The sequence below is a fragment of the Mytilus trossulus genome, chromosome 3, assembly GCF_036588685.1.
Source record: "Mytilus trossulus isolate FHL-02 chromosome 3, PNRI_Mtr1.1.1.hap1, whole genome shotgun sequence".
NCBI classification, from domain to species: domain Eukaryota; kingdom Metazoa; phylum Mollusca; class Bivalvia; order Mytilida; family Mytilidae; genus Mytilus; species Mytilus trossulus.
In genome coordinates, this window is record NC_086375.1 from 48,934,745 (window position 1) to 48,962,183 (window position 27,439).

The 27,439-nt window shown below is 30.6% G+C and overlaps 1 protein-coding gene across 3 annotated transcripts; it reads right to left on the minus strand.

Moving 5' to 3' along the window:
- Positions 1 to 3,005: 3,005 nt before the first annotated feature.
- LOC134711719 (exportin-1-like) lies at positions 3,006 to 27,153 on the minus strand. Of its 3 annotated transcripts, XM_063572534.1 has the most exons (25): positions 27,021 to 27,114; positions 23,949 to 24,050; positions 23,034 to 23,186; positions 22,508 to 22,682; positions 21,895 to 22,001; positions 20,838 to 20,953; positions 20,366 to 20,480; positions 19,917 to 20,036; positions 19,335 to 19,389; positions 18,498 to 18,571; positions 17,952 to 18,110; positions 17,427 to 17,627; positions 16,898 to 17,036; positions 16,242 to 16,345; positions 15,784 to 15,861; positions 14,041 to 14,197; positions 13,522 to 13,685; positions 12,619 to 12,858; positions 11,824 to 12,009; positions 8,681 to 8,803; positions 8,261 to 8,408; positions 7,623 to 7,850; positions 6,956 to 7,118; positions 6,398 to 6,494; positions 3,006 to 5,905 (listed from the first exon to the last, which is right to left on the minus strand). In XM_063572534.1, exons 3-25 carry the CDS (start codon positions 23,163 to 23,165, stop codon positions 5,759 to 5,761), a joined length of 3,228 nt encoding a protein of 1,075 aa, XP_063428604.1. In that variant the 5' UTR covers positions 23,166 to 23,186; positions 23,949 to 24,050; positions 27,021 to 27,114; the 3' UTR covers positions 3,006 to 5,758. The 3 variants fall into 3 exon arrangements, with proteins under 3 accessions (XP_063428604.1, XP_063428603.1, XP_063428605.1); XM_063572533.1 differs by lacking the exon at positions 23,949 to 24,050 and having other exon boundaries at positions 27,021 to 27,153; XM_063572535.1 differs by lacking the exons at positions 23,949 to 24,050; positions 27,021 to 27,114 and adding an exon at positions 24,120 to 24,501.
- Positions 27,154 to 27,439: the final 286 nt, after the last annotated feature.

A 27,439-nucleotide genomic window follows, 5' to 3' on the forward strand; every position in this document is an offset into this window, starting at 1 on the left:
TTCTTTCCTATCATTCTTATTTGACCATGAAGAATATTTGTTGGATTTTGGAAATATGTGTTTGGATTTTAGCTCACCTTGGCCCAAAAGGCCATTATGAGCTCTTGCCATCACTTTTATGCCTGAAATGTCTTGCCTTATTTACTAACAACTGGTATTATGTTGATAGTCCTATATATCAAGCTTTACTATAACTATCACATAAACTTAATATAATCAAAGAAAATGAGGTAATGGTCATATAAAACAAACAAGATACATGTACACCTTACACCTCCAATGCACTAAATATAGTTGACATACTGCTTATAGTTTCTAAAAAAATACTTAACCAAGAAAACTTATCATTGACCAATTAAACATGAAATAAAGGTCATGGTCAGATGAACCATGTCAGGCAGACATTTACAGCTAACAATCCTTCTATACAAAAATTTTTCAGTTGACCTATTGCTATAGTTTAAGAAAAACATACCAAAACACAACCAGATGCTCCACAGGGCGTAGCTTTATACGACCACAGAGGTTGAACCCTGAACGGTTGGGGCAAGTATGGACACAACATTCAAGCTGGATTCAGCTCTAAATTTGGATTGTGATTTAATAGTTGACACAGCATAGGTTTCTGACACAGAATGCATGTGTTCTAATGAACTTAAAATTTTTGTTTTCTCTTAGAGCAATTCACTATGCTGTTGAATATTAATCCTCTCAAAAAAATGTTAGAAGAAATTTTCTTTTTATTTATGAAATTTCAAAAGAGAAAAATGGAACCCAATTTTTTAATCACATCCCCCTTTCCCTTATTCCAAAACTAATCTCAATTAAAATATTCTAATGGAGTTTGCAACAATATCTACTCATTTAAATACATCATAAAATATTAAAATGTAAAAAAAAGTGCTTGTTATCACTGAATGGTAAAGATTATTTAAATTAATCAGTTGGTAGTAAAAAGTGAATATACATTGTATATTGTATATAACAAAGATTTAAGTTGATTCTGGACAAAGAAAGATAACTCCAAATAAAAAAAAATCTTGCAATAAGATATTTCTTGCTTACTATTCTGGACAAAGAAAGATAACTCTAATTAAAAAAAAATTTGCTATTTCACAATATTGTGAAATTAGATATTTCTTGCCATTGCACAATACTGTGCAATTGAAAAGACTTGCTATTGCACAATACTTAATATAATAATTTTATATCCTGATTTGGACCAACTTGAAAACTGGGCCCATAATAAAAAATTTAAGTACATGTTTAGATTCAGCATATCAAAGAGGCCCAAGAATTTAATTTAGTTTAATTTTGGACCCTTTGGACCTTAATGTAGGCCAATTTGAAAACGGGACCAAAAATGAAGAATCTACATACACAGTTAAATTTGGCATATCAAATAACCCCATTTATTCAATTTTTGATGAAATCAAATAAAGTTTAATTTTGGACCCAGATTTGGACCAACTTGAAAACTGGGCCAATAATCAAGAATCTAAGTACATTTTTAGATTCAACATATCAAAGAACCCAACCGATTCATTTTTTGTCAAAATCAAACTAAGTTTAATTTTGGACCCTTTGGACCTTAATGTAGACCAATTTGAAAACATGACCAAAAGTTAAGAATCTACATACACAGTTAGATTCGGCATATCAAAGAACCCCAATTATTCAATTTTGATGAAATCAAACAAAGTTTAATTTTGGACCCTTTGGGCCCCTTTTTCCTAAACTGTTGGGACCAAAACTCCCAAAATCAATACCAACCTTCCTTTTATGGTCATAAACCTTGTGTTTAAATTTCATAGATTTCTATTTACTTATACTAACGTTATGGTGCGAAAACCAAGAAAAATGCTTATTTGGGTCCCTTTTTGGCCCCCAATTCCTAAACTGTTGGGACCTAAACTCCCAAAATCAATACCAATCTTCCTTTTGTGGTCATAAACATTGTGTTTAAATTTCATTGATTTCTATTTACTTAACCTAAAGTTATTGTGCAAAAACCAAGAATAATGCTTATTTGGGCCCTTTTTTGGCCCCTAATTCCTAAACTGTTGAAACCAAAACTCCCAAAATCAATCCCAACCTTTCTTTAGTGGTCATAAACCTTGTGTCAAAATTTCATAGATTTCTATTAACTTAAACTAAAGTTATAGTGCGAAAACCAAGAAAATGCTTATTTGGGCCCTATTTGGCCCCTAATTCCTAAAATGTTGGGACCAAAACTCCCAAAATCAATACCAACCTTCCTTTTATGGTCATAAACCTTGTGTTAAAATTTCATAGATTTCTATTCACTTTTACTTAAATTAGAGTGCGAAAACTAAAAGTATTCGGAGGACGACAACGACGACGCAGCCAACGTGATAGCAATATACGACGAAAATTTTTTCAAAATTCGCGGTCGTATAAAAACTTAACAATGAGCATTGAACCATGACAATGAGGTCAAGGTCAAATAAAACCGGTGAGACTAACATGTTCATTATAAAATATTTCCATACACCAAACAGTTGACCTTTTGATCTTGTTTTAGAAAAAAATACTAAAACTCAAAAACTTAACTAAGACCACTGAGCCATTAAAATGAGGTCAAGAAAAGATGACACCTGTCAGTCAGATATGTACACCTTACAATCAAATATGGTTGACTTCTTGTATACAGATGAAGAAAATCAGACCAAATTGCAACCAGGTGCTCCACAGGGCGCAGCTTAATACAATCGCAGAGGTCGAACCCTGACCAGTTGTGGGCCAAGAATTTCACCTGCTTTTCCCCTTTTACAAAAAAGTATTAGACACCACCCATAGTCTGAGATTTAAAAGTGTCCATGTGTCTTTTATGTTTTCATTGAACCCCATTACATGTCTAACCTGAACAGGAAAACAGTCTTTCTTTACAGAGCACTAGGTTTTTTTTTCTTGTAAACTGATTCCTTCAAAGCTTGAAATGTAATGACTATTTGACGACAGTACTCAAGGAATAACAATTCTGATTTTAAAGGGTTTTCAATACTTTATTGTCTGTAATTTTCACAGATCTATTAGAAAATGTAGATAACTAACACATGATGAACAAAAGTGTATGACTACATGTACTATAAATATGACCACAAAAATTATAACCTGGGACATAATCACAAATATACACCATCCTAAATCTTGACAATAATTTCTTATATTTACTACACTACTGTAATTTCTTTCATCATAAACTGTAATAAAAACATCTTGTTGGCTTATTTTCTATTTTTTTTCATTGAGACCAGTGACTTATTTCACAAAACATCTAATAAGAAATAATACTTGACTGTCATGAACATTTTAGTATAACAAACTATCAATTTTTGTCACAAGATTTTGTGTGAAAAGAAACCAAGATTTTAAACAAATATTCAACTGTCAAGCATTTCTTTTAGAGATGTTATTCTGTATGTGTACTATTTTCCGCTGTGCATTATTTTCCTGAATTTTGCAAAATTATGTACATGTGAATACAAAAACAGCTTGCATGCATATACAATTGATTAAATAAATAACACCGGAATAACCAATTGTACATGCATGTTTAATTTGTTTATATTACTTCAACTGTGATTATGATATAACAGTGATCCATAAAAAAATCAATTAACCCTTTCACTGATAGCTGCCCTGACAGTAGTTATTCTGAGACGATGGCTTCCTTGGTTGTAAGTGGAAGAACTTTTTTTTTTAAACTTTTCATTTATTTCATTTTTTATTCACTTACATCATGGACTTTGTTTTCTTTATGTTTTGATAAAATTTTCAGCATTGCAATAAATAAAATTCACAGTAAATTTGTCCATTGGACACAAAATAGTTTTTAACCCAAAAGTTTGATTTTTTTACAAGGTTGTAAATTCCCATCATTTTCAACCATAAGAAGTGCCATGTTTACACTTTTATTATGGACAACAAATAAACAAAGAAGACTTGTTTGCAATGTTTTTTCAACAGGAAGTATAAAATGAGTTTTGATCCCAGAAAACAATGACTAATCGTCATCTGTAGGTAAAAGGGTAAAGGATAGAAGGATTAAACGTAATTATGCCAAAATCCAAATATGACAATTAAATGTGTTACTATAAATAACTTATTCAGATAACCTCTATCCAACTGAGGACTGTTTTGATGATTGAATAATCTCTGTTTCTTTCGTTTTGTTTAATTTAAAGACCCTTTTTTTTTTAGAAAACCGCAAATATCAAATACACATGAAAAAAAGTACATATACAGTATAACCTACTGTAACAGGTATATTATAAGTAATGTCTTATGCTATTGGAAAACTATACTATGAATAAAATGATGAGTAAAAATGACAACTTTCAGGTTAATATGCATCATCATATAATAATATCTAGGACTTTTTCACAAGAACATTTATAGTGTACATGATTTCTCCTAAATACGGTAATTAAAACTAGACCAAAATGTATGCAAATTACCCCTCCAAAACAGATATACAAGTTCAAATCTTTTAAACATTGCATTTTAAATATAAATATTTATAAAAAGAATGCTTTAATAGCTATTTACCAAACGTTTAACACATTTCATAAATTTGCTTATTAAGCAAAGATTTGATTTGATAGATTGGATTCAAAAAAATTAACTGAAGAACATGTTTTTGGATATTGTTTCAGCTAAACAGAAATTGCATATAAACAAACCAGACTAAATAGATTGAAATGGAGGCTAACTTTTTACTGTCATATACAACCTTACTTCAGACATCATGAAAACTGACCTTTCCATATAAACAGGTCAAACATTTGATACAGATTAAACAATAATTATCTTCATCATCACATACTAATCTGACACCTAATCTATAATCTGATAAATAAGCTTCTATTTATAAACATTTTTCAAGCTTACTTTATATACTTTAAAAGGATTCATTTTTCTTCAAATTTAGCTAACTAATTAATGCAGACCACAGATAACTATATCTTTTTATAGATATTTAAGAAACTACTAAAGGAACTTAAATTTGGCAGTTGTTTATAATGGAGGGAAAAAAATAACAAAAAAAAGTGTCTTTATCAAGATCTGCTACATCTTATAGGTTAAATACCAACTGAAATGACATTGCTATGCAGTTTTTAATGTTATGTATTGTGAGAGCTTTATCTAATGATATGACATCTAGAGAAGGCTAGATAACCAGGGACATGTTTTATGAGACACAAGCATTGCCAATTCAGACCCTACATGAAGAATGAACACTTATATACATATATACTACTTGTTTATGTATTTACAAATTTACACAAAAAATGTACATGCCATTAAATACACAATGAAAGCACTGAAACATCTCATGTTTTAGAATATAAACAAATGGAAATATACTACCATGATGTACAGATATTTCATATCACAAAATGGCACTAACAAAAATGATCATTGATAATTGAACTTCATTATGAAGTATTATTATATATTTGAAAGGAACAAAGTCTTTCAAAAAAAATATTAACAGGAGATAAACATGATCTATCTCAATTGATAAAATAATTTACCTCTTGATTAAAAAAAGGCAAAATGAAATATGTGTACTCAGGTAACTCAGGTAAAAAGTTATATGTATATCAAACAGTTATTTTCAAAGTGCATGTATATGTGGCATGCATACAAGTTGAAAGAAGATATCTAAAGGTTTCAAAAGTAAATGTTTATTTAAAATATTATTTCATGGGGTGAAATAATCAATAAAATGTCAATCTTGCATTTCTTCTGGGATTTCATGTGGTCCAATGATACCAGGAACAGCTAGCTGCTGTTTACGTTTTTCTTCTTGTGCACTTTTGATTGCTGTCTCTCGTTCTTCCAAAAACAGATCAGCATTATCTTCCCCTGCATATTCCTAAAATCATAAATTCCAAATTTAAATGCTTAATTTACTTAAAGAAAACAAAATATTAAACCATAAACACTTCCACTAGGAGCATGAGATACACAAGTTGTATATATATTGCAAGAATAAAATGGAACAATGTAGAAAGCAATAAATCAATGTATAGAAAATTTACCCCACAGAAAAGCTTGCTGGAAGACATCTATAGGCAAATAAAAATTGATCTAAATTTGACTTTTACATTACTCTGGGATAATTCAAAAGGTATCTTACTGTCACCTGTCAAACACTTAAAAGTTAGAATATTGATCCAAGCAGATTAGCTAGGGGTGACATGTGAGTTAGATTATGTAATGATATTGATCTTTAATGAAATATGCGGTTTTGAAACAGAATTATTTTTTTTGTAAGACCTTTAAAGGAAGAACTGCTCTATTTCCTATAAAATTTTATTTCCATGCAGTTTCTTACATTCATTCATTAATCAACAAAAGTACTTACCCTGATCTGAACCAAGAAATCTCGCAGATGTTCTTTGAAAGAAGGAATATCTTGGTCAAAACTAAACAGTCCTTCAATAAATACTTTGATTTGTGGCCTACAAGAATATATTAAATGATTTTTACACATTATACTACTTCTTTTGAATAAAGCAAAACTGAATTCAACACATAATTTGTCAATAAAAATCAAGATGGCTCTGTATTAAAACCATTTACCTTTGGTCTTTTGAAAGCTGTTATTGAATAATTGACAATGATTTATAAAGCATTTTTTAAGACTAGAAATTTCTCATTAATTAGTTTACATATTTTTTTCTTTTTAATTTTCATTAATATGTAGCTATGGTAAGTTTGGTTTCTTTTAAGCAATTAATACATTGTGTACAAATGTGGCGAAAAAACTTTGCTGACAACACAAAATAAAGCACTTTCAAGAATACATAGTAATTTGACTAGAAACAACTCTTGTGTGAATTAAAACCAATTTGGAATTGCATCCTCTTTTCAATAAAAGGATATAAAATATATTACATCTGTGCAAAAACTATTTACTTACTCATTTAGATGTGGAAAGGCATGCTTGAGTAATTCTAACAGGAACTGCATAATATGCTGAACATTCTGTGAATTGTCACCACTGCCTGCCAAAGCCACAGTAATTTTACCGTTTTCAACCAAACAAAACATATATGCTAATATTGTAGCCTGTGTGGTTAACCCTGAAATGCAAAGAACAAACTTATATTTATTCTTAAAAGGCAATTTTTTTTTTTTTTTATACTAACATGAAACTGGGGAAATTATCCTGTTGTGTAATTAGAGTTTTAAATCATTGATTGATTTTTTGTTGTTAAACAGCACTTAAGTATCATTTTTCTAGTCAGTTTCTATTGGTAGAGATAGACAAAGTGTCTCAAGAGAACAACAGAACTTCAGGAGAAAACTGCCAATCTTTATGATCTCAGTGAATTAAGTCTGGAATCAAACCCACTCTGACAGTTGAGTTACATGTAAAGTTACCTCCTGTGTAAGAATAATTTGTTACAACGGAGAAAACATGTTGTAAGATATCTTTGAAGTAAGTTTGCCCAAGATCATCTGATAGATTAGTTACATGTTATTTACCTGCTGTGTGAGAACTATCAGTTACAATGGAGAAAACATGTTGAAAGATGTCTTTAAAGTAAGTTTGCCAAAGTTAGCCAAGTTACATGTAAATTTACCTGCTGTGTGAGAACTATCAGTTACAACGGAGAAAACATGTTGTAAGATGTCTTTGAAATAAGTTTGATAAAAACTCTGAGCTGCCTCTTCCTTTTGTGCCACATTTTGTAATAACTGATAGAGAATGTCAAGGCCTGTATCTGCTACATTCCTCATTGTATGTTTGAATGCCCATATTATAGAGTCTAACACTAATTTGAACTGTGCTGGTGGAATATTTAGGAAGGCTGAAAAAGAAAGTGTGAGTTTATATCTTCAGTTAAATAATTATAAGATGGCCATCATACTTAAACATATTAAGATACTTATATCAAGTGAAAACGTTAAAAAAAGAAGAAGAAAAAAAGCAATCATCAGGATATTTACTCGTATCTAGGAAGTCTATTTCACAAAACATAAAAGGACAGTTTGCATACTGTTTTTTTTCTTCTTAAACTATCTTTAAAAATAGTTTCAAGTAATAAAGAACAATTACATCATTTTTAGTTAGCTCTATATTTGTGGCCGAACAATGACCTAAAGATTGAGAACAGCAATCAAATCAGTTCCTTTGTCGTGTGCTTTGTCAAGTGTGTGAATGTACAATCAGCACTTAAAAAGAAGTTCTGTCTTTGATTTTAGGACTTCTGAAAATTACCTTGGAAACAATGTGTATTGACTGCCTGTAACAACAGAAAGAAATTTGTTCTGTGTTCTGGGAACTCTTCAAAATCTTTGTTGATCATTTCTAATGTACATTCAAATACTGCATCAAATATCTGAGGAATATCATTTGTTATATTACCCTGAAAATAAAAATATCAAACCATTCAATATTGAAACAAATCTGAGGAATATCATTAGTTATGTTACCCTGAAAATACAAATATCAAGCCATTCAATATTGCATCAAATACCTGAGGAATATCATGTTATATTACTGTGTATAAAGAGGAACTCACTCAATTAACTATTCAAATGTTGTCAAATAACAACACTATAATATTTACAACTGAGGACATTGTTTTGAAAACTTCAGATTTTATACCTACTGACTAGAAAATAAATTTCTACCCACCTCTAATCTGTTAACAATTGAGGCCATTGTACTGAGTACTTCTGGTTCTCTGGCTGCTGGAACATTTCTCTGGTAATCTAACAATACAGCATCTAGTAATGGTGGGATGAAATTAACAGCAACCTGTAAATACAACAATATTAAGTGAATGCCTAAAGTGCAGTTTATAGGAAAACACACAACATTCTTCTAAAAATAATTACAAAGCCCTCAGCTCTCATAATCACATGATCACTGACCAACAGTGATGTATAACTAAAACAAATCTAAAACAGCAAGCTGTTTTTTTTCTAGTAACAAAAAGTGGAAAAATAAAGTAAGTCAATTTTTTGAGAGATTTGTTGTAATTATAACATACTGATACAGTCTCTTGATTTAAATTTCTACATCATTGGGCTTACAAAGTTTTTCCTTTTACCCCAATTTTCTAAAGTACAGAAACAGCAACAACAAAAAACAATGTATATATGTTTAGGTTTCCTTCACACATGATAACGGTTGTCTTTAAGGTTTTTAAAAAAAACCATACATATGCCTGAGCTATTTAGACTCAACTGTTACATGTATATATTTCCTTTTATCCTCTTATTTCCCCATAGTACTATAAATTATAATTCCACAATCAAAGACTGTAACTAGTCAGTTCTGCTAATAAACAGATTCTAGCTTGAACAGTGAATGCCTTGTTGGAATCATGTATGCATCATTAATCAAAAATTTAGCATAGATCATTCTATAGCTGACAAATAATACACTGCATGAAATATTGAACAAAACTTAGACTTATTTCTCATAAACCAGTTTGAAATAAATTTAGAATTAAGCACAATGATCATTTTCATGTGAGATAAAGTTAAGAAGATTCATACTTATGAATATTCCTTAATGTCAAAGCCCTCAGCTCTCATAATCACTTGTCACTGACCAACAGTGATGTATAACTACAACAAATCTAAAACAGCAAGCTGTCTTTTTCGAAAAAAAGAAGTCAGAAATAAATTAAATAAGAAATTGAAGAAACTAATTTTGTAGATTTGTTGTGATTATAACATACTGATACAGTCTCTGATTTGAATTTCTACATCATTGGGCTTATATAGTTTTTTTTCTCTATTCCCTAGTTTTCCATATAACAGAGCACTTATTTCAAATTCTACAACAAATTTTCATGATTACTATTTCTACTGAGCAGAAAATATCTATTTATTGGCAATGATAAAGCCGATTGCATTGAGTGTGTAGGTGAAGGTAATACCTTTGGTTGCTTGCTTGCTCGCTGAACCAAAAAGTCATTATTTTGGAATATTAGATGTAAAATCCTGCATTCTGAGGTTACATTTTTGTATCTGGAAGTGTATATAACTTTTCAAAAATATAGAGTTTTTTCTCCATGTAATATAAAAAATTCTACTTTCCTTAAAAAAAACCCTCAAAACTGTTGACAAGAATTTAAGACATACATGTAAAATAAATGTATACCCCTTGCCATCACATTTTGTTTAAATCAATTTCTCATTCAAGTTTGACTTTGGAAGTTAAAGAGATCATCCTTTCTAATGCAGGCCAAGAAAAGAAAAATATCCAAAAAAATCAATCAGTTAAAATTTTATTCTTCATGATTTTTCATATTTATTTTTCAATTTGCTAAACAACTACTGTTCAAAAACAAATACAGATACAAATTTGCCTTCTTTTCCCTGCTCCTTACAGTAGCTTCACAACATAACTAGATTCTCGTACTGGAGCCATGGTCAGGGACGACTGTCCGTCCAATGAGTTATAAATTCTCGGACCCGTTTATCCTCGTATTTTTTTAGCCTCCGTAACTTGGTGAGACTTGCGAGACAGCCTTTTTAATGCCTTTCATGGTCTCGCACTTTCCGACAGTGAAGCCATGTATATCAAACGATGTTTGTGATCAAAATTATGTGTAGACTTTCGAAAAGAAAACAAAACTGGTTCCACTTCTTCATAAAATTAACGGTAACCAGTCACTGAAGTCGTCCTAATAACCAACCGTCTACACACTCAATGCAATCATCTGTAAATCTGTATTATATATGACAGCATGTGAAGTTGCATGCAACATTGTGGTAACTATATCACAATGGACAAACACTATGTAATTCTGGAGTTTTTTCATACATGTTCCCTTTCGAATCACATTGGCCATAAAAACTAACCAATTGTTTTTCATCAAGATTTAAATCATAATGAATACCAATGAAGTATTTAAAAGGGATCTAAAGATCTAGTTATAAGAGCTAATTTGGGAATTTTATTTAGCAACAATTTGTAAGCATCATGCAAAATAATCCTAATTGGTTTGGGGACAACTTTCAAAGGGTTCAAAGAGTCTCACACTGTTGCTTCAGTATCCTTTTCGTGCACATTCAATAGAACAGTAGGTCAACTATAAAAGCAACCATAACTGTTTTATGTAGGATACAGAACTTGTCAAATTTTAGAAAAGAATGTCAAAGCCCTCAGCTCTCATAATCACATGATCACTGACCAACAGAGATGTCAAACTACAACAAATCTAAAACAGCAAGTAATTTTGCTAGAAACTAAAAAATAATAAATAACTTTAATGGAAATAATTTTTGGTAGATTTGTTGCAATTAAGCATTCTGATACAGTCTCCAATTTGAATTTCTACATCATTGGGCTTACAAAATTTTCCTCTCTTCCCTAAATTTTTATTAGACAGAATTTTTAATTTCAGGTTCTTTACCAACAAATATCAAAACTTTTAAGTTAACATATTGGTATGTTATATTGCACAATGGTTATGCTTAAATAAACAATACATTGATAGAATGAGAAGCTGAATGAACATTGTGCTCAAAATATCCCAAACAGAAAGCAATATTTCTTTGGTACCATTGTAGATGTTATAAGGTAGGTTGGTAGATAAGATTTGTTTTCCATTTTTGCCACAAGCTGGGAAATATAATGTATCTACAGAACCCTATCAACTATATCACCCAACAACATATTTAGTCAACAAATAAATTAAGGATGATAGATGCAGACCAGTTCTTATTATTACAAGTTAAGTCAAAATGTCATTATGTCATCCTTTTCAATCATATACCCTAGAAACCCTTTATCAACTTTACACTACATGTATATCATACCATTTGAGGATCGTTTGATCTGCTAACCCATCCAGAGATCAATTTTAACGCTTCTTTCTTTACTGTTCTCATACTTCTAATGAGAGGTTGTTTGGTTACACTTTCACCATTGCTGGCTATTGCACTACTAATGTTCTCACTCATTACTTTATAAACGTTCAGCATATCTAAGTAAACTCTTCCAAGCTGAAATATACACAATTTTATTAATAGAGATAGAAATGTGCAAAATTATTCTATACATGTAATTAAGCATACTCTCATATTAAATGGCTCATCAACTAACTACTGTGCTTTGTGAAAGGTATTCCTTGTTTGATTTCACCCCCAAAAAAGATGTGCTTTTTCATTTTCCTTGTTAAATCAAAGCCCTCAGCTCTCATAATCACTTGTCACTGACCAACAGTGATGTATAACTACAACAAATCTGGAATATCAAAAGAAACAGTATGGTAAAATTTAAGAATGAATAATGAAAACAAAAAATTTATTTTTTGGTAGATTTGTTGTAATTAACACATACTGATACAGTCTCTGCTTTAAAGTTCTACATCATTGGGCTACTGGAACACCTTCAATTTGATTTAAGTATAAAAGAAACTAAGCTAACTCCCACAGGCAAAGCTGACATATGTTGAACATGTATTTTGCTATACTTGTATCTCCTTTTTGGTCATATAGCTTTCCAAGCATTCATATATTCTTTGCTTTAAATTTTTTTATTTTGAGTATTCTTCATTAAATAAATTCAAAAATCACAACTTATTTTTTGACATATCAACTAAATAAACCTACTTGTGCAACATATGGATGTCCTAAAGCTTTACAAGCTCTGACATTTGTCTTTAAGATATTTCCTAACTGTTTGACTGCATCAGGATCTTTCAGTACTTCCACATTATGTGTTGCTTGGTTAATGATACCATCCCACACTTGGTTAGGTAACAACATATAACGTTCTATCAAGTGTTCTTGAGCTGTTTGATCAGTCTGAGCACTTATCATCATACCTACTGCCTCATAGAACGTATGCACCTAAAATTGAGAAGAAAAAATCACCTACTTGTTTATCTAAAAAGCTGCAGTTCATTAATTTGCAGTCTTTATTTTTATGAAATTTTAGCTAGGTGTTTGTTCCCATCAGTTTTTATTTTGTGTTTTAAATTTATGCATGCAAATAGTCTTTCAAATAAAGAGTTAAATTAGTGCTTTACACATCTGATGTAACATGTATGCACTTTAAAACTTGCCAAATAAAACAAGGTTGTGCACAACATATTGAATTTGTGTTTATGTTTAATGTGAATTTGGAAAATTCATTTATCAAAAGTTTAGAGAATAGACTACAAATTTCGCCATTTTCCATTTGTAAAGGGCATTACTTTAGAATGGTAAAAGTTTTGTATTGCTGGACAAGAGTAAAACTTTATACCACTTCCGCCAGGACGTGGCATAAAAATATGACCCTTTTAGTTTAAGCAAAAATACGGATACAAGTTATCTAGAAATTATTTTATCATGATATTATGAAAGGCAGTTTTTAATAGACTTATGGGTAGCAATACATACTGAATAAAAGAACAACAATGACATTTGAGTCAACTTATTGATTCCAACATGTTTTTTGTTAAAACATATTTTCAGTTGAAAATTATACTTGTTTTTTTTCATAATTTTTATCATTACCAAACAACTTACTTGTTGTGGCTGGAGATCACAAATAATTGTATTAATTCCATTTAATATTTCCTCAATGAATGGCATCACTTCTCCAACCTGAACCTGTACAAAATGTCTTCTACATTTTTGTGCTATTTTGATGAATGTATCACATGCCATATCCTGCACACCGTCATGTGTCTCTGAAATAAATGTCAATACAACTTCAATTACTCGTGACAAAACATTCAACATGTACAAATTCAAATAACAGCATTGCCATGGCCACACAGTGCAGTCATTTCCAAAGGATCACAAGATGGCCTTGCACTATCACATTCCAATAAGACAAAAACACAAAACTTTGAATAAGATATTCTAAGAATTATTTATCACAAGTTTGAAAGATTCTATGGTTTCCAAGGAGATTTCCGAGAAATTTAAGATCACAAATGCTAAATGATAACAATAGCTCACATGGATAAAGGACTAGGTGAGATTGAAAGAGATAGTGTATTACAGTTATCCACATTAATATTATACAAAATAGTAACTTACCATGCATGAATTCAAACAATTTGTTAACTACTGTTTTCAGGAATTTCCAATGAGCACGAAGGAATCTTGGATACTGTCCCACCACATACATAATATTACTAGCTATTATAGCTTTATTGTCTTTTCCTCTTTTTTGTTCACACAACCCTAACAAGTCCTACAATGCATAATATATATTAGTCAAAGTTTGGAACCATGCATATAAACTCAAAACACTGAAAATCATGACAATCATACCAACAAAAAGAACATAAATTTCTCCATTATCTTTATTAAAATAAATCAAACTATCTTTTAACATGAAATATATAATCAGTGAAGAAATTTTACTTTAAAACAAAAGAATATTGAAAACCAAAACATTTATATTTTTCGGAACAGCAACCTATATAATACAAATTGCACTCATTAAATTCATGCTTTCTTTTATATAGAAAATGTCGTCAATTCAGAAAACCTCTGTGTATGCATAAATATTTCACACATAAAAACAAATTTAATGCAAGGCATTTATTTGTTGGTTTACAGATCTGCCAATTTTCTACTTTTCAGAAAAGAAAAATCAAAAGTTTAAAGCTTTTTATCCATTGAACATAAGAAACCTTTATAAATTGGTCATTTTCTTTTTCTTGTCATGTTTCACTATTAAGCTGTTTACGTTTGTCTAATCCAATTCCGCCTAAAGCAGATGTCTTGAAGATTTCAAATTGAACTGTAAACCACAAATTAAAAAAAAATCTCGGCCTTATTGTACCATTAATCTATTGGCCGCAGGGAAGGTACTATGAAAATGTTCTAAAGGAGAACCAACCCATACATAAAATCTCAAAATGTCTTTCCCATATAATATGTTCGTTTTATATTGTTAATTCTAATTTACTGAACATGATGACATGTAATATATTTACTAATTAGCAGAAACCATTCCATCACAGTCAGTTAAAAAGCCAGTCACCCTGCAAGAAACAGTAGCAGTGTCACTATTTCACCTCTTGTAAACTATTTGTTATTAATATGTTTGAAGTTATAGTTTATCTCTCTTGAATTTTGCGTAGTTTACAAGTGATGAAGTATAGTTTAAGAAAAATATATACATGCCATATAAAGTACATTATTGGTGCAATCAGATCTTCAAACCTCAAGTTAGTTTTATTCTGAATTGTATATTACTTTTTTTTGTGAAAACTTTATCATAAAAGTATATAAGTTAATCTAGTTAATCAAGATATTATATACCAGACAGGTACTCACTGGTCTGCTAAAAAGATGTCACAACTACAATATGGATTTCTTATGAACTGATAGCACCAATTATAGTCAACAGAAATAAGGCCAAACAAAATAATTCAATGATTCTCATTTCAATTTTTAGTCATGCAGATTTGTTTCATTTTTTCTGGTATTGGAAAGAACAATTAACATATTAAAATGTATGCTTTTCTTTCATCTATCAATAATAACAAGAGATTGAATCTGCAGATAAAAATGGAAGGAATGATATGAGAATAAAGGAATTAAATAATCTGGCCTAACCAGTACCATGAACACTGTAAACAAAACATTTTCCCCCCTATATTTCCATCCACCCAAGGAGATATAATATACATTTAGAATTCAGTGTTTTCATGAAAAGATATCCAACACTAGATTCCATTCTGTTAACATAAATAACAATCAAATGTGTCTTGTAAACAATGTTCATGTAGATATATAAATCTGACAAACACCTGGTTTTATTCTTACCTTTATAACGGTTACTAAGAATCTTTTTTCATCATCTTCATGCATAGCCCCACTTATTGAGCCTATTGCCCAACATAACTAGAAAAGAAATTTTTCAAAACTTATTTAGATGTCAAAGTTTGTATTTTCATGTAACTAAAACATATTAAAATTAAATTAATGCTGTGAACATAATGATATTGGCACGTAACTCTCAAGGCTTTACATGATGTCACTCCAATAAAACTTAAAATTTGATATTATCACATATAAAAGGTGTTATTGAGGTAAATGTTGTAATAAATGTTCATAGTAGTCGTGCATTTGTTGATTCAGGCAATTCAATCTAGTTACAACGTGATCATTGGGTATTCAACATTAAATCTTTGCCAATGAAAACATAACTGTTACATAAAAATACAATAGAAATTAACACCTTTTCTCGCTACATTTGTTGAGATAATATTTTAGCAACTTACTGTGTTCAAGTTTTGCCACGACCATTCTGTACCATTGACCTGATTATGTAATTTTTCTGTCATTATTGATTCTGTGTCTGCGTAGTCAAGATGAGTCAAGTATACTGTAAAACAAAACATACATTTACTCTCTTGAAAACAAAAGTGCTTTGATTTTTTGTTAATTCACAAATGTACCAAATCAAATTTATGTTAAAACATGTACCCAATTAAAAGTTTGTTTCATGACTCACCTTTATGTCTCGATTTTCTTTCGTCCCAAATTACCAAAATAAATACAACTTATAGAAATTTGTATGATCTGCACAAAACATCATTGATGAATCAATTCATTCAAGCTTTATATCTTCATTCCAATCAACCAAATGAAACTTGCATGAGTTTGTGTTGACAAATTTGTATGCAGGGTCCATGTCTTGCTATTGGAAAACCCATACACCAATCTGTTCAAGGTATAAACTATAGACTACACTTGTTTCTTTCGAGCTTGGGTCCAATACAATAACCTAAAATCCTTATAAAAAAATAAAATAAAAGGGGCTTCATTACAAAGTGGTGACCTAGTAATTGCCAGACAGGACTAAAATATGCCTTTCCACAAATTACCTAGAAAAATTAACATAATATAAATTCTTATTAATGATGTCTAAGCATACCTAATGTTTCCCTCATGTTTTTATATAAGTTAATAGAGTCTGTGTCTTTTAAAAATTCTCTGACAACCTCTCCTTGGTCAGTTTCCACAACCAATACTTCTTCAGGTTTAGCCATTCTAGATATCATAACTCTCCTTACCTGTTAAAATAATATAGTGTTATAATAATAAAGCAAAACAAAATAACCAGTAGAAAAGTTGAGAAGGAATCTTTTTGCAACATGTAAGAGATGAAGTATATTTTGAAGCTTTCTAAACAGATTTTTTTTCCAATAACAAGAATCTCGCTTTTTTTAAATTCAATGAGACAAAATGAATAAAATCTGATCCAATAATATGTCTTGCTAGGAATATTTATTACTATAGATGAAATTTTATGATACAGTAATTTACTGTTTGAAATAATTGTATGTTTATTAGCTTGAATGACATCTGTTGTGTTCACTTTGATTTATAAAACTGTTTGTATCACTTATCAACAAGAAATGTCCAGTATGAACCAGTTAAAACTCAATAACTTAAATACAAACCCTAGATAAAACTTGATTATACAACTGCCTTCTAGCTGGCATTTCATTATGATGAGACTTTCCAATTAATAATGGGGATGTAGATGTTGTGAATGGACTTTCCCTATACAAATCTGATGCTAAAGTATTCCAATACTCTAAAACTATTTTGAAGATTTCGACATCCTTTACTTCAGAGATGAGGATGAGATAATGTAATGCCTACAAAAAAATAAATATTTTCATATATTTTTACTTTAATTACAATTTTTTTCAAAGTTTATTTCTTCCATTTATTTCAAGTTAACATTCAATCGCTAACTTGAACACAGAATGAAATGACACTAATCTAAATTGCACAACTTTGAAAAATGTTAAACAATTGTTGAAATTTGAAGAGGTTGATAAAAGGATTGATCAACAACTGATATATTCTGATATAAGCAGCCCCAAATTAATTAATTTATAAGACACAATGATTGGTCGGCAATTGTACAAATAAAGGTTATTAAACTGCTTTGTATAAGGGATAATCAGAACACTCACCTCCAACAATTCTTCATGTAATTCTGTTTTTCTCTCTATCAACATGCCATGTTCTTTTAAAAACGTACACAAGAAAAGACTGAGATTTTGAATAAACTTCTGTTCATCATCTGTTCCTTTCTGGTAGGCATCTTTCAAATTTGTTTGTAAAGGTAAAACCTGCAAAATATATATTTGTTTTCACTCTTCTTTAAACACGTTGAAATAATAACAAAATAACAACATTCTCATCTTTCTCATAGTAAAACACATAAGTAAACAATTTAAACACAAAATATTGTAATATGTAAATAACTATTTTCCAATGAATTCAGTCAACCATTATCTTGATATCATATAAGATTAAACACAACTGGAACTGCACAGTGACATCGATCTATTGTTTTTTTAAATAATGTTGCAAATATTTGTGAAATTCAACCAGCATTTAATTTGATCAATGGCCAAGCATAAGGCATGGTTTGATAAGGACTGGATCCAATGCTTGAGTTTGAAGGTGCCTACATGCTTAAATCTCTTGAACATAGTAATTGACTTTTGACTTACCTGTTTGAGTTGTGTCATGGCAAGAGTAAATAACTGGATAAACTGTTCATCATATTGCGATACTTGTACAGCAGCTGCAAAAAAAATGAATCTTTTTTTCTTTCATATTGTCATGATATGCAAAGTATCACACATTAATATATATAACATACACAAAACCACAGAAATTGAAAACTTCAACTTCAAACAGTTTCCCACAATTTAATATGAAATGAGAGTTAACTTTATTTACATTAACATCATCTGAAACTCTATTCTTCAAAACGAATGATTTCAAAAGACAAAAAATAATTCAAATGTTGTTACTTTTTGATAAAAAAAAAACCAACATACTGTTTTAGCAACAAATGACAATAAATTAGAAGTTTATAACTTACAAATCCATTTGTCAAATGTCAAAATTGCATAATTTTGCTTTTGGACTTCCCTACACCCCAAAAATAAAACACTTTTATGAATGGTATGGGATATTCTTACAAAGAACCATGTTTCATAGTAACTGTAAAAAAAAAGCTATGTCCCTTATATCTAGATCAAACATCCTCCTGATATATGATCTAGATGGGCATGAAAAATTTCCCTCAGAATGTTCAGCATCCAATACTAATCAATGGTTATGAAAAAAGATTAATGATTTATGTTAACTCAAGTGCAACAGGAGTCTTTCATAAAAATGGAAAATTCTACTTATATTCTGTTTCACATATGTAATGGGGAACTTGGGCTACATTCAAATACTGCCTCTGACATACATATTCTTCAGGCTCAGTTATTAAATTACTATTTTACTACTTTATAGTATATATACAATAAAAGCAAAACAAACTCCTATCTTACCTATTTCTGTGAGACATTTTAAAGTGACATTTCTAAACATTGGCACAGACAAGAACTGAAATAAAAAATATAATAATAATGCATCATACTATGTAATTAATTGTCATATCTACTTCAACCGTACTTCCAGTGATAAATTTGGAAGAACAAGTGTACTCTTAACTAAAAGGTAAAACAATCAACACAAAAGAGATACTAGAAACTACAGTAAAGTAGCCTCACTTCAGATTTCAAAGAACATCATGTGACTGTTGTGGGTACACACCAAAGGGCATTGATATTTTATACAGACTACATACCAACTAGCATTAAAAAGGTCAATCAGTTTTACTTATATTGTTTTCCCTGTACTCTTATTTCTTATTGATTGTTTGTGTTTGATATTTGACACAAAAACACTTTTCTTCCTTCTTCCATGGCATATAGGAAAGAAACCAAATATATTCTGTCATATATTGCTCTAGCTCACAAGTTATGTCACATAATAATGTTATGGATTTTGTTGAGAAAAAATGTTCTCTTCTGACAGAGCAAACCATACTGTCTCCCTTTTTATTATGTGCATGAGAAATAAATGCTTACCTTATAAATAAGAGTTGTTATCAGTTTTGTTTCAAAAATATAACCTAATGGAATCCAATTAAGAAATCTTAGTAATGTTTCTAATGTTGATCCTACTAATGGAGCATTCTGGGAGTTTTCCTACAAATTAAAATGACATAAGTTACAGCAAGTTTTATGTACATCAAAACATTTACAATTTATAGAAGACTAAATAATTTTTCTTTGTCATTCTGAAAAGCCTTTCCTGTTTATCATGTATGTGAGAATGTAAATCCAATAAATCAACCATTGCTGAATTATACAAATTTATCTGTACCCTCTATCATGTCTATAAGCAGCTTACCCCTCCTGATGTTAAATTTTCAACAAACTTTCTGACAATGAAAATGTATTGCTTATCAGTGAAATTGTTATTTATAACAGAACTTACTTATATGGTACTCACGGATGAGCCAAAGTCTACTTACCATAACAAACTGACACAGTTGAAAAACTGATGAAAATTCACTGCACATACTGTCTTTTAAATGTTTTGCCTTAGCTTGTGTCATCTGACCACTACTGAAGTCAAATACTTCTTCACTGGAAAAAATACACAACATTGTTATTAACTAATCCAACTAAAGATATCTTAAGTTAACCATAAACTTTGTGTGATAAATGCTCCACCACTTAATATTTAAAGATTATCAACAAAAAAAAATATCAAAAAAAAATTGACATGGATACTACTGATTTCAAGTTAGGAGTGAGATTCTTTGTTATTTTTTTTTATTAAATTTTCATAAATTCAAAGAAATACTGATTTTAAAGATAAAATTACAAAACTTTCACTTGAAATGTGAAGGATGAACTAAGTACAGAAACCTAAAAAATAAAATAATGACTATTGTAGGCTGAGCTTAACAATTATTACCAGAAGTTATTTAAAATACTAACCTTAATAATTTCATGATTGTAAGATTATTCTGACAAAGCGATTCATTTGTTTTACTAGCACCAACAATGTCACTGATAAAAGAAGGCCAATTTCTTGGCCACTCGTATTTTAATATCTGCAAAAAGAAAAACATTGGTTAGCGGTGTTAAATAGATTATAAAGTTGAAAAATAAAGGGCTATGCTTTGAAAAAACAAAACAAATAAAGCTTGCAAAAGGGAGTATGGATTAAGTACTGTCCTAGACAATGTAAAGTGACTGGTATTCAAGTTTTGTGTAACAACTCCCAAATCATTAAGGGTAAATCTGCTGAAATTCCCTAGACAGAATTTTTTCTAAAGAATCAAATAACTGGTGGTGTCTAGCATTTTTAGCTCCCTTCATAACTTTTCCTTAAAAGCAAGAATCATGGTTGAAAGTTCCAGATTTTAATTTGACACAAATCATAAAATAAAAGAACAATCACTGATGTCGGCATATAAAGTCAGGAATCTGATGTACAGTAGTTGTCATTTGTTTATGTTATTTATACATGTTTCTCGTTTCTTGTTTTTTTATATAGATTATACCGTTGGTTTTCCCGTTTGAATGGTTTTACACTTGTAATTTTGGTGCCCTTTTATAGCTTGTTGTTCAGTGTGAGCCAAGGCTCCGTGTTGAAGGCCGTACATTGACCTATAAAGGTTTACTTTTTTTCAATTGTTATTTGGATGGAGAATTGTCTCATTGGCACTCACACCACATCTTCCTATATCTATAATGTGGTTCTCTCTGGTAAGAAGTTAAGTTTTTGTGGTGTTGCATCAGTAAATATTTGATGTTTTTACACAACATTGTGCATTTGGTTTCTATAAATTCATTTGACATGGTCATACATGTTCAACTTTTCTTTGTTTTTTTCCAACCAACTTAGTTTTTTTGGAAATTTATTGGTAAAAGTCTATGACAAAATTTCTTAACTTGAATTGACAAACAGTGATTTGTATATATATTCTCTAGACTATAGCTAGTTATATCAGTTTATTTTAAAATGTTTTATTGGACAATTAATACTTACTTGCACAAGAATCATATTAAGTTTGCCTAAGTAAACCTTTTCCTTTTCTAGTGAAGCACTATCTGATGATGTTTTTATGATGAGACCAACAATATATTTCTTTATTCCTACAAAATACAACATTTTCAGATTTCATTTTAACACCACATGTTTTCTTGAAATTGTAAGAACAAAAAATAATAATATGTGCATCAACTGTCAATCTGCTGAAAAAAAATAAGGTCATAAGGTCAGCAAATCTAATTTTTTTTTTGGTTTTATTAGGTCAGTAATTGAGAAATAGCCTTATCAGGTTACAGACCCAGTTTTGCATTAACTATATATCTGGTTAGCAGCATTTTCTTAAAGTTATATTTGTCAGTCAGATATGGATTTTTTGTGTTTAACATGGCTGTCAAGAAGATTAAAAGGTTAATTAATGTGCTTATTTTTTCAGTGAATATAAGTTGGGGTCAGTGGGTAAACATAAACATACATTTCACTGCAGAAGAAAACCTTGCACAATTCTATAAACTATAACGCTTTTATGAACACAAAATGCATCTACCTAACATTTTTTTTAATATAAATGAAACCCTAAATTCTTAATTCACTAGCACTTTTATCAACATACCTTCACATTGAGCTCTAGGAAGAACCTTCCATCGTGTTTTAATAACATTCTCTAATATTTGTAGTGCGTAATATTTAGTCTGTTGATTACTAGAATATTCTAAAATTGTATCCACTCTGGTCCATGCATCAGGGTGTTCTTTTAATGCTGTCAAAACTTGTTGTGCCATTTTTTGCTAAAAATATTTTTTTTAAATAGAGACATATAGATAGTTAGCAATGGAAAAACATACATTGCACAACTAATAAGTGTGACATATCATAGAATAGAAACAGACCTATCAAAGTCTAAAGAATATTTTTGGTTTTGATAAGATAAATCTTGAATACATGTAAACAACAATATATTGGTTTAATCATTTGATGATGACTTCCTTCTGAATTCTATTACTTCATTAAAATCTAAGTGACTTTTTATCTAAAACAAGAATGCAGATTACCATCAACTTATTCTATTATCTGATTAGATGTTGTGTATTTGATGACAAATAACATATATAAGAGAAATAAATAAATAAACTTTATACCTGAGTGCCATTGCCAGTGTACATTAAGGAAACCACATTGTCCAGAAGGTTGATATCGAGCTTCTGGCTAAAGTCCAGAAGCTTGGACACCTCATCGGATAAATTAGCCGAGTTCATAACTATGGGCGGCATTCACAATTTTTTTATCTTGACCTAAAATAAAAATAGTTCTACAAGTATAGTTGGACTGTTGATTTAGAAATTATTATCTGCATTTATAATTGTGAAGTTGGAAGAATAACAAAAATGCAAGAATAATTATTGTGATTAATGGTAAAGCTGTATAAGGATGTATTTAAACTATCAGGTTCTTGTTATGCTGACTAACCCAATAGCATTTTTCGCATAATTATCAGGTGTAAAAAATCACCTTATGTTACCTTTGGTCAAGTTGCTTTATTTGTAAATTTTGTCTGATTGATCACTTTTGCTTGGTTTTTTTAAAGTGTCTCTCTCAGGCTCTTCATCTAAGTTTACAAGATACATAGCAAAATTTTAAAAAAAATTCTAATACTCAATTTAGACAATTCTAAATTCAGCGGAGAGTAATTAGTTTTGGTCACCTTGATCTATACAAAAATCTAAAAAGATGAACTTTTTTTTTCTGCCCCAGGCTATTTTTCTCCATCTGTAACAGTAAATAACTATATATCTTAGCTTATATTCCCAACTAAAGTACAGTGGTTGTCTGTAGTATGTCAAATCAGGCTGTTTGTTTTCTCTTTTCATTATTTCATGTTCAGGCCTTTTATAACGGACTATACAATGTGGGTTTTCCCTCATTGTTGAAGGTCATGTGGAGGCCTGTTTAGTAGTATTGCATATTTAATTTGATTTTAACTATTGTGGATATTTTTCTCACCAACAATCATTTCACATTTTATTTTTAATTACAAGACAATACTTGCAAATTACCCCTATGTTCTATTTTTAGCCATCTTGACCTTGTTGGTCAAACTGGATCACAGGACACATTTTTAAAACCAGATGCCCAACAGATGATTGTGGTCAAGTGTGCTAAAAAGGAATCCAAAATCAAAATAAGCTTTTAATATTCTGAATTGTAAATGCATTTTAAATGTATACCAGACGTTTTAAATGTCTTTATCTAGAGTAGTTCATCTCTTGTCTAAAAACATTTTAGAGTGCATCAATTGGTTACTCTGTATTCAAAGTGTAAGCAGTGTTCAGTTTATATGGATGAATTTTCCCAGGGGCACAAAAGAACACTTGTTCCTATGTCACTGTTGTACACTATTATATCCTAGGTAGCAAGGAAAAAAACCTCAGCAGAAATTCAGCCTGTGGCAGTCAACATTAATTACTGAATCAGCCTGCGAGTGTGAAGCAGAAAACAATACACCTTATCGCTAATAGCTTACTCAGCCGCTTGACCTTTTGATGCATACAACAATCACTTTTCCATTGTAGCGTCAGAATTTTGTTTTATGACGTCAGAATTTTACGGGAACCTGTGTGATATCCAGTAATGGCGGACAAATAGTGATAAGGTGTATAAGAACAATAGAAGTATTTACACTTGTATGCAAATTTGTCCGCCATTACATAACATCACACAGGTTCCTGTAAACTTTTACATCACAATTCAAAACATTTGATGTCACAACTCAAAAGTGATTGTTACTTGACGCCAAAAGGTTTATATTCGGAGGTGATATACGGTCATTCGGAGGTAAAATACCAACAGTGTAAATACATTCATTGGATTATATTTAATTTCTCTGCAACATCACCATCAAAAATTATTTGTATGTGACCGATTCACTCCCGACATAAATCCTTTTTTGAAAAACAAACTATTTAAATATATTCTTTTAAAAGACTACTAGAACACACCCGCGAAATCGCGGGCATTCAGCGCGTATTTGAAAGGATGTAAAGTGTTGTAGGAAGAATTTTGTAAAAGATTTAATGACTTGAGAATTTCAGGAAAAGTATCAAAAGTCATAGGTACTTGGGGACAGGAAAATGTTTTTAAACCCTCCTCCTTTATTTCCAAAATTCCCATTTTTTGTTTTCTATTAATTTCATTATGAACATACATTTAGTGTACATGTATTATGAACATTCCAGTCAGGAGCCAGTAATTCAGTGGTTCAGTGATATTTGTTTTTCATACATTTTTTGTACATAAATAAGGCTGTTAGTTTTCTCATTTGAATTGTTTTACATTGTCATTTCGGGGCCTTTTATATCAGACTATGCAGTATCGGCTTTTGCTTATTGTTGAAGGCCGTAAGGTGACCTTTAAATATTAACTTCGGTGTCATTTTGGTCTCTTGTGGAGAGCTGTCTCATTGGCATTCATACCACATCTTCTTTTTTTTGTAAAACAGTTAGTGACTTGAATTTCAGAAAAGGTATCAAAAGTCATAGGTAATTTGGGACAGGATAATTGTTTTTCTAGCCCGGCTTCTCCTATTCCATAAAAAAATCCCTTTTTTTTTGTTTGTTCTCTTTTAATTTTAATGACACATGAATAATTTTATTGCTTATCTGTATATTATAAACATTCATAAAGGGGGGGGGGTCGGGGCAGAGGCGGATTTAGGGGGCCCGCCCCCCCCCCCCCCCCTTCTGGAAAATAATTGGTTGCTTATATAGGGAAGCACTGAGGCATGACCAGAGTGGGCCCCTCTTAGGCAGTCAACGGGCCCCTGCGTATGAAAATTTCTGAATCTGCCACTGCCGAGGGGCCCTGATCCCAATATCTCAGGCTTTAAAACATGAAATCCCGAGGTTCTGAATATATTATACAAATTAAATATCTCGGCATCCCGAAATTCGAAAAAAGAAATCCCGGATCCCGAAATGGTCAATCCTGAAATTTCGATCTTAAAAACACCCGTTCCAGACGTCCCGAAAGTGTAATTTTTTTTTACAGTCAATATTCAGTTTAATTATTGATCCACAGCGGTCATTGATATATATTTTAGACCCTCTCTATTAAATAAACCCTGTGACTGCCGTGGATAGTGAACTTGAAAATGATATCAGACAGAAAATACACTTTTTTTTATTCGTAGTATATATGTATTTGTTTCAAAGTAAAAAGAAAAACGCAAACCGGAGGATCTAATCTGACTTAAATTCTCAGTTTAATAATTGATTCACCAGCGGTCATTGATATATTATTCAGACCCTCTCTATTTAATAAACCCTGTGACTGCCGTGGATAGTAAACTTGAAAATGATATCAGACAGAAAATACACTTTATTCGTAGTATATATGTATTTGTTTCAAAGTAAACAAAAAACGCAAACCGGAGGATCTAATCTGACTTAAATTTCGTCCAATGACGGATATCAGACAGAAAATACACTGTATTCGTAGTATGTTTATAATGTATGTTCAAAGTATACAGAAAAACACAAACCGGAAGTCTAATCTGACTCAAAATTTCGCCCAATGACGGAAACATATCCGGACGTCTTTTTTCTCGTTTTTCACCCAAAATAACTCAATCTGAATAATCAACTGAATGGATGACAAATGCGATTATGCACTGTACCCATAGGACACAGAGGCATGTTGATTAATTTATTGTGGAAAGAAGAGAAGCGACACCCAAAATGAGGTCTTCTCGTTTAATAGTATAGAAGCTATGAAAACATGTCCATAGGAAACTTTTTGGATGATGAAAAACAATGCTAATAAGAAAACGATATGAATAATTTCCTTTCTATATTTTAAGAAATAAACTTTTAGTCAAGAAAAACATAATTAAACTTAATTTTATGAGCATATTGATAGTGGAATTTTCCACCACACTGGCGCTGAACAGTTTGAATTTTACGTCGCAAATCACATGACTAAACAGGCTTCCGTTTGTTTTTGTTTGTATCTTCAAATATGGCTGCCTCCATGTGAGAAATTTCAAACGTGTTTAACGAAACTATGACAATGTTTAGATCATGACAATGAAACAACGAAATACAAAAACTTCCCCTTATAGCCAATTTTACCTCTTCTAATTCTTCTTCTGGCCAAACCCAACTTCTTGTGAGAAAGCATCAAAAATTGACTAACCGGTTGAAACTGGCAAGGAACCGCCATTCTGTATGGCCTTCGGGAAAATCCGTTTTCTAACTTTAAATAATTTCTACAATAAAAACAACGAAATAATAGTAAACTGGCAATTATTCAATAGTATATAAGAAAAAATTATAATTAAATATTTTTTTAGTGGCAAATTAAAAACTTCATTAACTCATTAATTAACGTAAAAATATATTTTGATAGCAACTTTTTGATTGGTTTGTGCTCTCGCAGGGATAAAATACATTTAACATTTTCATTAAGAAATAACACATATTTGTAAGTCAATAGATATATATTTTAAAAAGTTAGACAGTTAATCTATCTAAAAGAAATTTCTTGTTTC